We start from the raw sequence: 12,015 nt of genomic DNA on the forward strand, positions 1-12,015 counted from the left end.
GGCTAAATTTGGTTTGTTTGTATGTCCTAATAGATATCTTAATTGAATAAGCCCCACCGGTTTACCATAAAAACATGGACCTAAATCAGAAACAAGTGTTCAACTGGTGTGATTGAGATTGAGATTGAGAGTTAAACCTCATCGAATAAAGTGGAGAGAAGCAATATTATTAGGAGGCCGATGGTTATTGACAATGTATTCATTCTTTGCTTCAAAAGAAAATGAATACATACTAAAATTACAAATGTTGTTAGAGGTGAGGCTTTGCTTTGCTGGAAAGTAAAATGAAAATAATAATAGGCCTCAAGTTCAATCAATAACATAGAATAATGTTCCAACAACTTGTTCTGGGGGGAATTGTTACTGTTAAAAGATTGTCTTCACCTCTGAATTCAAATTCCTCCTCTTCTATGGAGTTGACTGAGCAAGCTTTGGGCTTTAAACTGGAGTATGCTCCAAAACTACCAGCTCCTCCTCTTCCCTTGATGTGTATTTCACAACTAGACTCATCGCCAAAGCAGTCAATTGCTTCAACTGCTCCACCGGAATTGTACATATTCAATAATCCAATAGCTGCAAACTCAATCTCTTGCTTGTAAACCTTAATAGGAGATACAGTAAAGACATCACACTGGAGAAGTTTTAACGTGACCTCAAACGACTTGTCCTTTGGTAAACGAGACAGGCACCCTGAAATTGTATATTGTTTATAAAAAAAAAAAACATATGTAAAAATAAGGCATTCAATTAACTCAACAGCCAAGCCATGACATGAATAATACCTTTGGTGAAAGAATAGACTGCACAATCTCCAGTCCAATGCTTCCCAGAAACCTCTTCGAAATACTCAATATCTGCAGGGGACACCTGCCCAGATAGCTCAGCAGCACTAGCTTTTACCTCAACAATGTTTTCCACACAAGGCCACTTCCCTGCTCCCTGGCAGTTGAAAATGCCTACAACTCCATTGCATTTGTTCAAATTCCATATCTTTAGAAGGCTATCAGCAAGCACAAGCAGAGAAGGTTGTAAGAAAAGAAAAAGAATATCATAATCATCTTCAACTTAACCCGACTTAAGTGGGATTGATTGGGAGGTACATATATACCTCTTCCCATCCATAACTGGGTCAACAAATAAACAATCCCGCGATGGCCTCCCGGGGTATCGAGCTCTGAGAATTGACCCATCGGGAAGTACAAGCCTTTTAAGTATCTCGAAATCATGCTGGCCAGGTTTGTCACTGTTGTCAATTGTGGCATGTTCTAAAATTAGTCATAGCTACACCATTCTGAGAAATTATTAATTTAGCACGATGATTCATCAATCTAGTTTAGAAAACGTGCAACTTGTACTCTTAATTTGTAAATTAAGAGAAGCAGAGAAGCAGATAATTTGTAAATTATACATCTACCTGCGGGCAGCAGGTAGGATCTAACATGTACAAAGTAGAGAAGCTGATAATTGTGGATGTGTGTCACTATTCAGTAAATTAGTGAGACATTCACAATGCCATACAAAATAAATAGTTAAAAGATGACATTCTAAGGTAATCACTTAATTCTGGACACGGCTGAGAGACCGAGGGCAGTAAAAGCAAATGATAAAGATACAAGTGAAGTGAAGGGCTATCAATTTAATCATATTTTGTTCATGCCTCCATTAACTCATGTAGCTCCACTGTCACTTACCTAACATAGACTCCACAGCCTCCCACAGCTCTAGCAGCAGCATGGAACTCAGCTGCATCATGACGGCTCTGAAAATTGTAATTTAACACTTTTAAGTTCTGCATTTAGAAAAACAGCGATAGGCTTAATTTAACAGTAATTATGCCACACCATACATAGAACATGTCCCAATCTGGGACAACAACTTCACCGAGGAATATGCTGTTGAAAGCCACAGCAGCAACGTGTAGTGTCTGTGTTGTTGGGTTTTCTGGGTAGTAATCATCAGATGCTCGAGTAATAGCACTTTTTTTCGAACTGCAATAGACAATTGGGAGGTTACCTTAATATGTGGAAACCTTAAAGTAAAGAGCAAAAAAATGTTGGTCACAGTTCTCAGTGACATTCACTGTATGAATTGAATATTTAAGTTGCTACGTTTTCAAATAAAATCTGCGGGTGGGGGCATTGTAAAGCATAAATTATATACTGGTAAATGGAGTCTGTGCTTTGGCCCATGCAGCAGATTATGCTGTTGTCTTGGAAGTGGGTGGCTATGGACTTCTCGAGTGCCTGTTGGAACTGTCTAGTTAGAGAGACGCGCCCTCCTAAACCAGTTGATATAGTCTCCAGTATGTTCTGAACATCGACCTTAACCCCATCCACATCCTGTGAAACAAGATAACCGTGTAGATCATCATAAAACTGATACACCTTTGCAGGATCTATTGCACCAACACCATATTTCTCCATGCAATCCATGGCCAAGTCCCTCATATTTGCCAAATTCCCGGGGGACTGTACTGGGTATCTTAGCTTAGGATTATACTTTTTAGTTCCAAGAGCATTTGGAAGAAGCCCTCCCCAGTATCCCAACAGGGCATGCCATACATAGACGTACCTGGGAGTTTGGATAAAGTAAAGCATTAATGGAACATCCTGAAAGGTAAAGATTCCAGAGAAGAGATCTAAGATACTCATGAAGACATCATAGATTTACACTAGTTGTCCGAGTGGTAGGTATATATGTTGGACAACCGCTCACAATTTGATGGTTTTTGGGAAATATGACATGAAACAGTTTTCTTTGAGAATTTCATGCAGCTGTAAAACGGGTTCAGTGGTGACAAAACTTTACAGACAATTGGTGAACATGTCTATGTAAATCTAGAACAATTTCCGGTTCATTTTCACTTCATAGACAGATTAAATAATAAATAAAATCTTCTACAGAGAGCAGTGAAACTTCAAAGTTTTCTCAAAACTTGCGCTGAACTCCAATTAGTACGAATATATACCCATATAAGCACAGACATAAAAGTACAGTTCGTGGTGAATTTTTAAAACTCATCCAATATTGTTGCTGAAGTTTTTCTGTCTGCAGCAGTTTGCTTCAGTTCAGACCACTTAAGGCGAATATCTACATAAGATGACAAGGTAAGGTAATTAAGAAGTGCATAATTGAAACCTTACTTGAGGCCAAAATTCCCCTTGATTTCAGAAACAAATTCCTTCAGACCACTTGGTGTCTCGCTTTCAGCCTCTTTATTGGTTGTTGTACGAAACTTGTTATTTTCTTGAATGCTATTTAATCTACCACCAAACCTGCAGTTAGGAGAAAATCAGTATGCCTGAATGCGCGTCTAAATTGACAAGAAAAGATAATGAACATACTGTGATCCTTCAACAAATGGCTCCCCTTCTATTTGGAACTCATTTGACGTATCTTGCCACCCATCGTCAATTATCAAAAACTTAGCTGGAGTACCTCCCTGTGATAAACTGTGTATGTTTGTTTGAATGTGATTAGATTTTAAACAAATGAGTTGTCATCAAAGTAACAGGAGAAAAAAAAAAATTAAAGTCAATTTAATTGAGTAAATAGGGGTAATCCAATAAAGAATTCGCAAGACCATAACAAGTCTATTGCTCTAATCCGTACGGTACGGACATTGTTTCTATCATTCTCAAGATACCCCTATCATTCAGATATTTGACTCAGAAAGCTATATGATGTTCAGTTGGTGCAGCATCTTCACAATGGCACATCTTCCCATTAAGAGCTATGTAATGATAAGAATTCTAGCTCTATGTGGATTTTCATCAAAGTAAATCAAATTCTTTAGAAGCAAGCTTTACAGAGGATCCCGACCAGATATAGTTATATATATATATATATATATATATCATAGATATAACCCATTCCTCTCAGTGTATTCTTTATATTTTTCTCACCTGTAAAAGAGACGATATGTTTTCTCCTCTCCTGAATATGTTACTAGGATAATAGGGAATAATCAGTTTATGGTCTCATAACTAAGGAATTTATCATCCTAGTACTAGATTAACCCCTTCTCAATGCAACTGGTTTATGATCACATATTAATGAATATATGATGGGGAACTCTTCTTATTGCAGATCTTTTTGAAGGAAACTGAAGCGAAACGAGATTTACCTTTTCAGGCCTTCTCTGATTCCCTGAGGATTAACTCCTTGATAAAAGGCATCCCAGGTACACCAGCCAAACCAATCTAGCATTCCAGGCATCTGCATCAGGAAATCATAACAGGATGCGTTATTGATCATAGTAGTTGACTAAATCTTGAGATATTTAAAATTTTGGCCCTCTAGGTCTAAAACGTTGGCTGACTTGCCTGTTTGGATTCTCTAAGAGAAAAAGTTCCAAAATGCTTCTCCAAAATCCTGAAGATGATCACAAGTTAAAATACTTTAGTTTCAATAAATTAGTGTGGGTGTCTTGGTCTTATATGACTTAACTAAGATTCGGTATGATGCTTGAATATGGAACAGAAATTTGTTTCTATGTACGACAAATGCAATGCTATTTTTCTGTAAGTGCTATGATCATTAAGCTAAAAAATTTACTTGAAACTCAAAATTTTGCTCAGAGGTAACCTACTTCATAGATTCCTTCAACAGATCGAAAGGATGGTTCCCACAGTTCACAAAAACTGCTCTTGGGGATTGTGAGGTAACTATAGCTGGGTCACCTATCAGATTACATAAGAAGCCCATGTCATTAGACTAGAAAAAGAAGCAAAATGGGTGAGAAGGTCAGAGGGAACGAAGTTTTCTCTCTTTTTTTTCCTCCCTCAAATGGATCAAAATGCTAAGTTACTAAGCTCGAAAACAAATATATATTCTACATTGTCTTTCTAAGCAGAAGAGTACAAGCACTCAACCTAGCTCAGTGAATTGTGTGATAGGAGGTTAGAATCATCCAGTAGCATCATTTTATTGTATCTGATAGATCAGCCAAGTGAAAATTATCTAATTCTATGGCCCTGCTCTTCCATAAAATGGAAAATGAACATGACTGCTGCATCAGCAGAGAAGTTGAACCAGGTGGCTAGTATTCTTTAAGAATGCTCTAACCAATTCTAAATTCTAATAGAAAGGAAAGAGAAAGGAAAAAAAGAAGAAGGGAAGATGAATATAAGAAAAATACTTGAACACAGATTTTCTGAATTATTACCACTTTCAACACAGAACTCAAGCTCATTCGATGAATTCCCCTGCAAGCTGCTTCTAAATTCACCATCTAGAACAGGCAAGAATAAGATATAAGGAGCAGCTTCCTTTAACGCATTAAAATCTGGTCCCTCCTTTGCTTGAAGGAGCAACATCTGAGTTTCAACCGGAATGTCACTTCCGGTATTGCCCACTCGTGGTATCATCCACCAAAGCTTAAATCTAAAAAGACTTAATAATCTGACATCACTGCATCACAAAAAAACACATCTGAGTTACCGGCTGAACAGGGCTGGCCCTGAGGAAGGGGCCTACATACCCCACCCATCCTACACAAGAAAAATCCTTGGTTTTTGTAGGTGTTTAAGAACATGGCTTTTTCCAATCTCAAATTCATAATGATAACGTTCATGAAAATGAAACAGGGTATTCTGAAATCTGAATGAGCAGATGAACAACATATTGAATCAACCATAGCTAGATCAGCTGTGAACTGAAGAAGAAGAAGAAAATGAATCCTGGAACAAGAAGAAATTCCATACCGTATGACTCCAAGCTTAAAAACATGGCGTGAAGTAACAGTTTCAGAAGTGGCACCCACAAATGCGGATGAGTTGGTCAATGGTGTGACAACCACATTCTCAGGCACTTTTGTCAACACTTCCTTACCATTGACACTGAGAACACCATCTTCAAGGACAGGTTTTGCGCTGACAAACAAAGATTGCCTCCATGTGTTACTAGTGCTGCTGTTAACACCAACAGACCCTCGTCCCCAAGAGAAGATCCTGCGGTTGTGGTTGTGGTTGAGCTGAAGGGCTTCGGGAGACGGAGAAAACACGGCAGTCTGAAGCATGGCGGCAACAGAAGGTGAGGAGAGTGTATATATATAGTAGTAAGTTACTTGTAACTGTAAAATTGACCGTTACATATAAAAAGCGGGACACAATGTTGGAGGAAGAGTTGGAGGAGGAGAATATGTGATGTAAGTTGGTTCCCAGATGATTGATTATAAGTAGAGATCGAGATGATGGGATGGGATGGGATCAGCCTCCCTTTGTTAGCAGCATTGAGCGCTTACTGACCACATTTTACATTCAGGTTGGGACTTTCTGTGATTTTCAATCTTTGAAATTGAATGATGGGGATTAACTGTCCTCTCATTTTTTTAAGGACGATTCTGTCCTCATTATTACATCACCAAACTTATAGGTATAGTGTATCACAGTTGGTTAATATATACAAGATTTGAACTGTGCTCTCAAGAAGCTCAATTCTACCTTAATTTAATCAGTAATTTATTCTTTAAATTGAAGAAATTTGGATATGTACAATAAACAAATGAATATTATTCTGGCTAAAAACTCTATAAAAATTATATATAAAATTGGCAAATGGGTGGGATTTTTTTTTGGGGGGGGGGGGAAGTTTGATGAGAATGGAACCGCATGTGATTTCTTCATCTTTTCCCCCCTCACCTCACCTGAATTTAACCCTCCCCCTGCACTAAAAGCTAGCAAGAACATAAAAAGTGAAAAGTTTTATAGAATTACAAAAATCTAGTCCTTCACCAGAAACCAAAGACTAGATTCCTAGCTAGCAGCCTACTCTTAATTACTCTGTTGATGAGCCGATTACGTACTCAATTATGTCTAAACAGCAGCAGCAGCAGCTGAGGAAACTACAATTGGACTCCTTACGTAATGCTTGCCATCCGACCAGATAAGGCCTCCAAATACATAGCCCTTAGTTACACCAAGTCCCTTAGCTTTGAGGGTCACCTTAAAGCTCTTTTCTTCACCAATATTTTTAAACTTCAAGATATTAGGCTCAACTGTAACTGAAACTCCAAGTGGTTTGTGAATACGAACTGCATAGGTACCAGGAGAACCAACATTCTTCACCCTTCTAGTCACAGTGACTGAGCCAGACAATTCAGGGACCGCTATTGAAGGGTAATTGAAGTCCAGAAGACTGGCTGACTTGGGGCATTTGTAATTAGGAGATTCAGAAAAGAGTTGCATCATTGTCTTGTTATAGCCAATGGCACAAAGAAAGTCCAAGTAATCATTGACAGTTAGGTCATAGATCAAGCCAGGATCCATGGCGCGATTTGGTCGTATATGACCCGCACCATAACTGAATGGCGTTGCCTCAATAAATGAAGCATTCTTCATTGGATTTGCAGTGTTGTCCCTCGTTCTTGCTGGCAAAAGATTGGAGAAATGAAGATAATTAATTAGTACATACACACGGATATTTTTATGGTCAGAATATTGGACAACATAATTAAATTCACATGTCTTGGTAAAGACTAAATGGGAGAAAAATGCAGAGAAAGGAAAATGAAGTCCAATGATCACCAGTTGTCATGATTGCAGATCTAATTGCAGATGGACTCCAGTCAGGGTAGAGTGTCTTCAGAAGGCCTACAACTCCAGAAACATGAGGGCATGACATGGAGGTACCAGATTCAGTGTTAAAAGCAATCCTGCGCTTATCAAAGCTTTCATTGGTAGGGCTGGTTGCTTGGGTATAGGCAGCTATGATATTTACACCAGGAGCAGTGATATCAGGCTGAACAATTCATAAGACAGTGAAAAGAAATTATTAAGGAAAACTGGTGAAATCATGAAATGTTTAATGTTGGTGTATATGTAATATACAAAGTTATGCGTGGGATTACAGCATTATTAAAATCATATATGTATATATAGCTAGACCTTAAGGATCTCAGGAGTGATAGTGTTGGGTCCTTGAGAGGAGAAGGATGCCATGAATGGAGCAGGTTTTGCGTTCAGCTGTGCTGTTGGGGGCGTTATAAATCCCTGTGGATCACTGTTAAAATATACAAGTTAGATGAGAAAATAGACAAATAAAGCTAGCTAGCTTCAGATGGGGAAGAGAGAATGAGAGTTACATTGTGGAATTAATGTAGGAAACTACAGCAATGCCATCCGTATAATTAATTTGCGAGGCTGGTAGTACGTGAGGATCCGCAATCATTTCATTACCACTGGCCTTATTATTACAAAGAATCATCCCAACTGCTCCGGCAAGAGCTGCTTGTTCACCCTTGTCTGCTCTTGCAGTATCACCCCTAAGACAGGCCAAAATCTTACCCTTCACCTTCTGTGGGTCTAGTGTTCCTCCTATACAAAGCATGCTGCAGTGTACAAATTGTCACTTAATTATGCCACTGACGATAAAAAAATCACTACACTAGCTAGCTATAAGTTCACCAAAATTTGAGCAGAGGATATATACATATAGCTTTTAAATAGAAGGTTGATTCTTACGCATCATGGGCAGAAGCATTAGCTGCTTTAGCTTGTGCACCAGTTATAAGTGGATAAAATCTGTCTTCCGGTAAAGGCTTAGAAAGGCTCGTTCCCTGGAATTAGAAGAAACTAATTAATTAAATTATACCATGAAAAGCTAATCACTTCAGCTGGATCTCTATGTAGAGAGATAAATAAGTGAATGGAAAGAAGACCTTGAGACGCAGCCCATTTCGGAGTTGAACAATAGCTTGAAACTCTCTGTCCAAGGTACTTGCTCCCACGGTTATCATCCAGGGTGCAACATTTGAGACAGTTCCAGCGGCAGGACCAGAATTTCCTGCAGAGCATACCACAACGATACCATGCTTGACAGCATGGAATGCCCCAATGGAAAGGCCATCATCCAAGTACTTGGAAGGGTCGCCACCAAGTGAGACTGAAAGCACATCAACCCCATCATGTATGGCTGCATCAAAGGCTGCCATGATATCAGCATCAAAGCATTCACTGCCGTTGATTGGTGGCCAGCACACTTTATATGCAGCAACTCGGGCTTTTGGGGAACCACCTTTGGCAGTCCCATTCCCCAAGCCGAACACATTGGCTCCAGCTACGAAGTTTCCAGCTGCTGTGGATAGAGTGTGAGAACCATGACCTTCATGGTCTCGCGCACTGTTAAACGAGGACCTCAATGGCGCCCCTGCATACGAAGCATATCCTTTGTTGAAGTACCTTGCACCGATGAGCTTCCTGCATGCATGCAGTTCATGAGATGAATTAATATGATGGGATGATTATTTAAAAACCATATTCATGGCACATATATCACCAACTGTAAATCAAAATCAAAATCAAATCAAAACCAGGTATGAAGAAGAACAAGTTGACACAGTGTAAAGGAAGGATTATAGAAAAAGGGAAAAGCTGACCTGTTGCAAGGAAAACCGGCGGTGTCATTCTGGCAGATTCCTTTCCACTTTGCTGGAATGGGTCCAATCCCTTCGTCACTAAAACTCTCTGATTCGGCCCAAACACCTACCAAGCAAGCACCAGAAATTAAACACCAACTGATTTCACACTACTAGAAATGAACTAATATGCGCAAGATTCGAATTGAAAGAAAATGGTGAAAGAAAAGAAAATTACCGGTGTCAAGATTCCCTATGATTGTATCTTCACCAAATCTGGCCCTTTTCCATAAGGAAGTGGGGTGGATCACTCCATCCTTTTCCAGTAACATAAAGTCCCATGAATGAGTAGTGTGTAATTGTCTTCCTTGGTTTAAAAAAACTGAGACAACTTTTGGATGCTCTGCATTGGCAGTACGTACGAATTAATTACACATATATAATTATAATTATAATAATATGCATATAAGAGTTTGTATAACTAATATTATTGATGAATAGGATTCATACTTGCGATTTCAGCTGCCTCTTCATCTTCAAGGGTGGCAGCAAAACCATTGATATGCCTTTTGTATGAGTAAATAATTGCTTCTTTGGCTTTCTGGGTACTGCATGCATGCATTCGCGCACAAGCTTGTAAGAAGAAGAAAAAATCATGGATGACGGAGGGAGGGAGATTATAAGATAGATACTAGCTAGTACCTTCCCAGGAATGATCCGAGGAATTCAGAATGGGAATCAGTCACACGATGAAGATCAGCTTCTGAGACTTGTGGACCATGTGCATGCGATCCCAGGTACACTATGTAAGACTTGTCGATGTATATGATCACAAAACAGAGATTAGTTTTTGACAAAGAATGCAATGCAGCAGCAGCGAGACAGCAAAATAGATATATATAATTTGTATTTGCAGTCAGCGTAGATTTATTACTATTATTATTATAGGGAGGGATTACCTTTTTTATTGCAAAAGCGGGTACTTGAAACAGAGAAAGAATGAAGATTAATTGGACGAAACATGAAAGCTTTCCAATCCACATTTTTGCTTTGTCAGCGCTTGCTTGCACTAATTATTGAAGAAACTAGCACTCTCTCTCTCTCTCTCTCTCTCTCTCTCTCTGTGATCAAATCATAAGGAAATTAATCAATTGCAACAAGCAAGCAAGACAAGAGGCTCTGTTTGTGAGTGATTATTATTATACATATGTTATGTGCGTATATATACATATGTTTGTGTTCAAATCAAATTATGATTTATTTACGACGATATGACAGCGGAAGAGACCTACGTTGAAAACAATCCTTTGAATGCCAAACTCTTACACAAGAAGAATTCTATAAACGATTTTCTACTAACTAATCTAAAGTTCTAAACCCAAGCTGCTTCTAATCCTTCCTCCGAGATTTGCTCCCTTTTCTTTTCTGTTTTTTTTCTCTTAAGGTTTGATAGAATCTAAATTATAATTTCTAAATGGGACATTGGTTTGCTTTTCACACGTAAATCTGGTTCTCTGCAGCAGATCACTCGTTGTTTGGGTTATTCATTTGGGCCTCTCAGAATCTTGTATTAACGAAGGAAAAAGAAGGGTAAACTCTTTGTGTGGCCTTTAATAAAATGTTGTCCAAGTGGGCCCTTTTCTTTTTCTGAGCTCGTGCTTTTTTTTTTTTGGGTTTTAAAATCCAAGGGTGAGTAAAAGGGAAGAAAATCCGAAGCAGGCTAGCTACAGCCGCATATGCACTTGATCCAATCTTCAAATTTTAATAATTAATGATGATTCAACACATTATTAATTCGGGAGTATTTTTGCTATATTAACTAAGGTGTTTACTACTCTTAAAACATAACACATGTCCCGTAGTTAACCTTAGTTAAGTTTTATGTGAGAATTTTAAAAAAAAAAAATTGAAAAATGGCCCACAGCCCATCACTTCTCTCCTCCTTTCTTTTCTTTTCGATTTTCCCTCACCTCCGACCCTTCTCTCTTCTCTCTCCTCTTGCCGGCACTCTCTCCCTCACTTTGTTTCTTGTTCAGCCCTTTTAATGTCCACAGCTAATCTAAGACTGGGTATGCAAAATGGTGTGGCTTGAGCATGGGATTGAAGAGAAAATTAAACAAACACAGAGTCTACCTTGATGCCCATTACATGAACTTCATCTGGGTATCTCTGTGCCAGGATTTTGAACACTTGGCCGTCCATTTGGGGTGGTCCTGAGGCATTTTTGGATTGATTTATACGACCCAAGCCATGTTTGAGCTTGTAAGCTGAAATGTGCTTGCAGGGTTTGGGTTTGTACATGAAGGTTTTCTAGTCGACATCATTGACAGAGATTGAGAAAGGAAGCTCTGATTTGTTACAAATCAAAAATAAAAACTGTATTAACAAAAATGGCAATAATAATAATAGATTAATGATAAATAATAAGATTGGCAAAGCAAGATCCAATATTCCAGTAAAGAAAGAGATGGAAGGATTTGTTTGGAGGATGGTTACGGTGCGAGAGAGGGAGAAATACAAAGAGAGGAGAGAGAAAGGTCCCGTGTGGGGAGGAAAGTGTTGGGCTGTGGGCCATTTTTCAATTTTTTTAATTCTCACATAAAACTCAACTAAGGTTAACTATGGGACAGGTGTCATGTTTTAAGGGTAGTGGTGAGCAT

At 38.7% G+C, this 12,015-nt stretch overlaps 2 protein-coding genes across 2 annotated transcripts; both read right to left on the bottom strand.

Moving 5' to 3' along the window:
• Positions 1-131: 131 nt before the first annotated feature.
• On the bottom strand, positions 132-6,267 carry LOC103324406 (putative galactinol--sucrose galactosyltransferase 2). Its single transcript, XM_008226460.3, has 13 exons — positions 5,706-6,267; positions 5,168-5,412; positions 4,592-4,682; positions 4,326-4,374; positions 4,127-4,218; positions 3,345-3,452; positions 3,144-3,275; positions 2,161-2,571; positions 1,847-1,988; positions 1,692-1,759; positions 1,109-1,243; positions 783-1,000; positions 132-690 (listed from the first exon to the last, which is right to left on the bottom strand). The coding sequence occupies exons 1-13, from the start codon at positions 6,017-6,019 to the stop codon at positions 314-316; spliced, it is 2,382 nt and encodes a 793-aa protein (XP_008224682.2). The 5' UTR covers positions 6,020-6,267; the 3' UTR covers positions 132-313.
• A 316-nt stretch (positions 6,268-6,583) lies between these two features.
• LOC103324405 (subtilisin-like protease SBT5.4) lies at positions 6,584-10,499 on the bottom strand. Its single transcript, XM_008226459.2, has 11 exons — positions 10,315-10,499; positions 10,058-10,167; positions 9,866-9,963; positions 9,594-9,758; positions 9,377-9,482; positions 8,660-9,197; positions 8,463-8,557; positions 8,084-8,329; positions 7,887-8,001; positions 7,527-7,740; positions 6,584-7,369 (listed from the first exon to the last, which is right to left on the bottom strand). Exons 1-11 carry the CDS (start codon positions 10,396-10,398, stop codon positions 6,816-6,818), a joined length of 2,325 nt encoding a protein of 774 aa, XP_008224681.2. The 5' UTR covers positions 10,399-10,499; the 3' UTR covers positions 6,584-6,815.
• Between the last annotated feature and the right edge of the window lie 1,516 nt (positions 10,500-12,015).

The sequence above is a fragment of the Prunus mume genome, linkage group LG3, assembly GCF_029339155.1.
Source record: "Prunus mume cultivar Tortuosa linkage group LG3, ASM2933915v1, whole genome shotgun sequence".
Taxonomy (NCBI): Eukaryota; Viridiplantae; Streptophyta; class Magnoliopsida; order Rosales; family Rosaceae; genus Prunus; species Prunus mume.

Bases quoted from the DNA above. Each gene is read 5' to 3' on its own strand.
- LOC103324406 (XM_008226460.3), bottom strand. From the start codon at position 6,019: ATGCTTCAGACTGCCGTGTTTTCTCCGTCTCCCGAAGCCCTTCAGCTC. The intron at 3,453-4,126 runs GTAAATCTCGTT...AAACATACACAG, and splicing joins ATCAGAGAAGGCCTGAAAAG to TTTATCACAGGGAGGTACTC. The intron at 1,989-2,160 runs GTATATAATTTA...TGTCTATTGCAG, and splicing joins AGCACAGACTCCATTTACCA to TTCGAAAAAAAGTGCTATTA.
- LOC103324405 (XM_008226459.2), bottom strand. From the start codon at position 10,398: ATGTGGATTGGAAAGCTTTCATGTTTCGTCCAATTAATCTTCATTCTT. The intron at 8,558-8,659 runs GTCTTCTTTCCA...TTCTAATTCCAG, and splicing joins GAAATGGGCTGCGTCTCAAG to GGAACGAGCCTTTCTAAGCC. The intron at 7,741-7,886 runs GTCTAGCTATAT...TGAATTGTTCAG, and splicing joins TCACTCCTGAGATCCTTAAG to CCTGATATCACTGCTCCTGG.